Source organism: Penaeus vannamei, chromosome 12 (genome assembly GCF_042767895.1).
Source record: "Penaeus vannamei isolate JL-2024 chromosome 12, ASM4276789v1, whole genome shotgun sequence".
NCBI lineage: Eukaryota > Metazoa > Arthropoda > Malacostraca > Decapoda > Penaeidae > Penaeus > Penaeus vannamei.
Window position 1 is genome coordinate 11516691 of NC_091560.1, and position 5000 is coordinate 11521690.

General features: G+C 36.2%; 1 protein-coding gene across 1 annotated transcript in view; it reads right to left on the reverse strand.

The window, feature by feature from the left end:
• The window catches only part of LOC113828213 (protein O-glucosyltransferase 2), a 30172-nt gene that overhangs the window by 23863 nt on the left and 1309 nt on the right, over nt 1-5000 (reverse strand). Inside the window, exons 2-6 of the mRNA XM_070127871.1 lie at nt 2283-2402; nt 1964-2052; nt 1580-1791; nt 1209-1349; nt 1-102 (exon numbers count right to left, since the gene is read on the reverse strand). The exon at nt 1-102 is cut by the window's left edge and continues 5 nt beyond it. Coding sequence (XP_069983972.1) covers nt 1-102; nt 1209-1349; nt 1580-1791; nt 1964-2052; nt 2283-2402 — 664 coding nt within the window. The remainder of the gene's footprint in view (nt 103-1208; nt 1350-1579; nt 1792-1963; nt 2053-2282; nt 2403-5000) is intronic.

A 5000-nucleotide genomic window follows, 5' to 3' on the forward strand; every position in this document is an offset into this window, starting at 1 on the left:
CATCATCTCTAATGTTGCTTCTGTGATGTCATAAGTTGGCATCACAATGTCTGCTGTGTCTTCTGATGCACACCATGAAAATATTGGTATCAATGGCTTTACCTGTTCATAAAAAAGTATTGAAGTGATCAGAACTAGTGAGGTGAGAGCACCATAGTCAGAACTGCATCGTACTCTTAGATTCAATAATGATTCTGCCCTTAAGCCAGACAAAAATTGTGTTAGGGTCAAGTTTGAGGAAAGGACCAGACTCTAAATTATGGTAATTTGTGTGTTTACAATGTAATAGATGACTAATACTCAAGTATGTATATATGGTGTGTGTGTGTGTGTGTGTGTGTGTGTGTGTGTGTGTGTGTGTGTGTGTGTGTGTGTGTGTGTGTGTGTGTGTGTGTGTGTGTGTGTGTGTGTGTGTGTGTGTGTGTGTGTGTGTGTGTGTGTGTGTGTGTGTGTGTGTGTGTGTGTGTGTGTGTGTGTGTGTGTGTGTGTGTGTGTGTGTGTGTGTGTGTGTGTGTGTGTGTGTGTGTGTGTGTGTGTGTGTGTGTGTGTGTGTGTGTGTGTGTGTGTGTGTGTGTGTGTGTGTGTGTGTGTGTGTGTGTGTGTGTGTAAAATCATATACATGTATAAATACAAATACATACATACATTAGTATCAGCACACAAGCACACATATGTAAATGTACTTATATATCATACACATATATAAAAACATACCTACATTCATATAAAACACACGCAGACATGTAAATGTACTTAAACCAATTAATTGATCTAGTAGAAAAAATAATTTTGTGTAGAAAATTGCATGAGGGACATAAAATCTCTATACTAACATTAATAAAGCAGAGACAGTAATTTTCTTACACTGAGTGATGACATTAATGCAACCAACTCTACCATGTAAATAATCATCATATATATTTTAAAAATCTTTTACTTACTTATCATCTGTCCAAGGAAAGTGTTACATAAAAATTTACAAGCAGAAATGTTGTTGTCTGCCATGATGTATCTAATACGTCCTGTATAGATTTTAATCTGGGAGTTCTTTATAGTGCAGTTTCAGGGTACTATTGCTCTTTCATATAGTAATAAGCTTTCCATTCTTTAGTAAATTTCCCATCACCCATATCTCCTTCCTACTTAAACCTCCTCTAGTATTATTCTCATAGCTGTTAATTACAAATCTACTATTTTTTGTGACTTACTTTGGGATCCACTAATGGCCAGTCACCAAGATTAACAATGAATTCAATATCAGGAAGCACCATCTTCCGCACCATGGAGTGAAGCATGTTATCCATGAACATATTGAAGCCCACATGCTGGCCATAGCACTTTCGGTAGATCTGTTTTAATATGAAAGATATCACTAAATTAAGAATCATAGAATTCACATACATTTTACATACATATCTGATGCTTCATGCAAACTATGGAAGCACTGGGGGAATAAATATTTTTGAAAAAAAAAAGGCTTACTGATATTTTTGCAAATCAAAAACTATATTATAATTCCAAAGTCTTATCATTATAAATCTTTTATATAACGCAATAACATACAGACCAAGGAACTAACTTTGTTATCTTTAACAACGTAGTTACAAAAACTGCGAGATCCAGCCTGATTGAATCTTACTGCTGCTTCTTTTAGAACGTTATCAAAGTCTACTTCCTGAAAGAGTGAAAGATCTCTCTCGATCTGTGAATAGTTGCCTGGACATCCTACAGTCTCCTTCCATTCCACTGTATCACCATTTGGGCAGTAACAATCTTCAGCATACACTGGACCTGCACCAATGATACAATACTGATAAGTATTCAGAGAGCAAGTAATTTCATGTAAATATATAGTGCATGCCCTTACTTAAAAATAAAATAAAATATTGATTTGTCTTTAGTAATATCAGTTATCTAATGACCTTAACCAAAAATGCAAAAAATATATATATAATATATATACCTGCTATCTTGTAAGGTGACTCTGCTATGTGCTGACTGTTGTAGAGCACATGAATGCTGGTTTTTGTACATGTCTGGTATGTGCGATACCTAGAGTCAATCAAAATGATTTCAATTAAACATTTTTGATAAGGGTAAGAATACAATTTTTTATAACAAATATCACACTAGTTATAGGTCTTCAAGTGTCAGGTCAGTGGATCTCCTTAGCTGGCATTGCAACTTTACAATCTGCACTAAATGTAACCCTTAAAAACCATTTGTCTTCTACTATATCAAAAGGTGATATAGAGCAAGAATGCAGAAAACCAAGAACTTACCTAACAATATATGACCCATCATAGCGATCAAGCACTTGAGTCCAAACTCGACAGTTCCTTCCATCTGAGGTTTCACCCTCAACTAGAACTTTAAAAGGATTTCCTACCGACTTAGTAACCCTGGAAAAATAAAAAATATCTGTAAATAACTACGATAATCACAATTAGAGTCAGTGGCAATGCTAATAACAGTTGGTCTAAGTTTGAGTGGATAATTTTCCAGTCCATTTTCTTTGTGGCTTCCTTATTAAAAACTGGTTTGATAGCAAATCCAGTAGACACTTGTATTTCATGATTCTTTTGTTATATATTCACCCAGCAAAACATAAAAGTAATCAAGACAATCATTCTGTGTAGTACCTCAAACTTTTCAAGTTGGTTAAAAAATACTCAAAGTGCTGGGTGAACTTCTTTGATACATATAGCAAGCTAACTCATACATTCATTTTACTAATTAACCCAATGCTGCCGGGAAAATGTTGTGTTCACTTTAGCATTGTTTTGTTAAATATTTCTGCACAGAGATGGGTCTGCCAGTGCTTAGCCAAAAGAGAGTCAATTAGAGGATCTTGTGACCTCACCTTTCCTTGAAATAGCGGGAAAATGCTATCAATATTGATACTATTATTTTTGTTACAATCATCATAATTATTGACATTACTAACAGCAGCATCAAATACTAGAAAATATTATCCAAAATCAAGGAAAAGGGTAAACAGGTGAGACAGGTACTTCTTGTAACTGGCTCATTGGTGACCTAGTACTTGTGGAGCCTCTATATCTAAAATCAATTACTAAATTAAACACACTGTGGGCATGTACGCAGATGCCATCCCCAGCGGCATGTGGTTAAATTAGGAATTTATAGCATGTATGAGAGAACTGAAGGCAAATTCAAAGATAAAGGAACAAATGCAAAAAAACATATATATACTTTCTAGGGCAATATTTTATATAATAGTTGGTCAATTCATGTAATTCTTCACATAGTTATATACTCATGTGACCCCAATGATCACCAATACATTGGTCAAAAAAACTCCTATCACATACATTCTGGTAAGTCAGGCCTTGTAAAACTCCTTGGCGAGTTTTCTTTAAATAGGGTACCAGCTCTCTTTTGCCAGAATATGTATGGTGGAGGTTTACTGGCCTTTGGTGAAGTTCCAAGGCCATTTGATTCATTATGAAGGTCTATCAGAAAATTGAAATTTTTGGCCATATGCTATCTCTATATAACATGGTGTGTGATGACACAACTGCAGATCTGAGATCTCTCTAATGCACACTAACATGTCTTATTCAGACCTACATTATGCCTCTTAATCTCATTATTGACAAATGTAAAACCTTCCCTGCAGCATTTGCTGTAGGAATGTCAAAAATCAAAATTCCTATGGATTTTTATCATGCTTTAGAAAATGTTTTAAAAAGTGTTTTTTTCTATCTCCCTTTATTTGCAGTTTGTGCCAACTTGTAGAAAAAGGACATTAAATACTCTGGCTCTGTGAGAGTGTTGTGGATATGTGTGCAGTGATATGTGTGGATATTTTCTTCATTTCGTGGAAAATATAAGGCTGCAGCAGTTGTAACTCTATTATTCATGACTATTTGTTGTGCAGTATTAGGTGGTCATGTCAATTTCCCTCTATTTCTGAGCATTACTCTCTGTAATATTAACCCTTTTACATCATGTTTTAGAATGGTTATATATACCAATCAAGAATGCTGATATACTTGAAAGAGTGGTTAATCTTTACAGTATGGACACACTATGGTAGGGCTGATTGAAGATGATATTCTTGTAGAGGACTAAAAGCTGTAGTTGTTTGTACAAGAAACAATCTGCATGAACATGAGGCCACAAATGAAGGAAAAAGATCTCGGAAAAAGCTGCAGACTGCCAAAGTCCACTTGATTCAGCTCTCTCTTGCCATGCATACAAGGTTAAGATTTTTATTTATTATTGAAAATTTTCAGCTGCAACAACATCTGAGGTCATTTGCAGCATATACAAAATATAGCAATAGGGTGAGGCTTGGGGGTGAAACCCCCAGGTAAGGAAAGGCTATACAGCATTATGACAGAGTATTGAGGTAAAAAGATAAAAATGAGTTAATAATTAGGACAAAATATGTTAGATATCGAAGGTGGTAGAAGGCTGTAAGTTAGTATGTTAGTGAAAAGGGTAAAGAGGGAAGAGCAAACCGAGTACAAAGGCCGTTCAGGACTGACTCAAAGCCAGCCTTTCATCCTTTCAGTACGGCTCTCACACTTCGGAGAGACGGGGATGAAGAAGAGAAGGAAAAGGAAAGATTGAGAAGAAAAGACCATGCAAAATTAATTTAGGCAAGAGCTAAGGTCCAAGGCTGGTGATCCCCTACACTGGGCCTCAGTCCCTGTCTCCTTAGCCCCCCACTACAATAGGTATGCGACTGGGGGGTAAAAGGTGAAGACAATATTTCCTGGGGGTGTTGGGGGATAAAGCCCCCCATCAACCCTCCCTTTGGGGAGTGCCTGTAGGGTATATCAAGTAACGACAGCTTAGATCATTGAATAAATTTTGATTTGGGGTTGGGGACTTACGGCCGGTTTGTTAGAATTGTGCCAGGCCCGACCTAACTGACATTCATTACATTGACAAGCACATACACAAAAATAAATGCATATCCGTCTGTAGAGACATGCATATCTACCATACAGATAGAAAAAATTAAT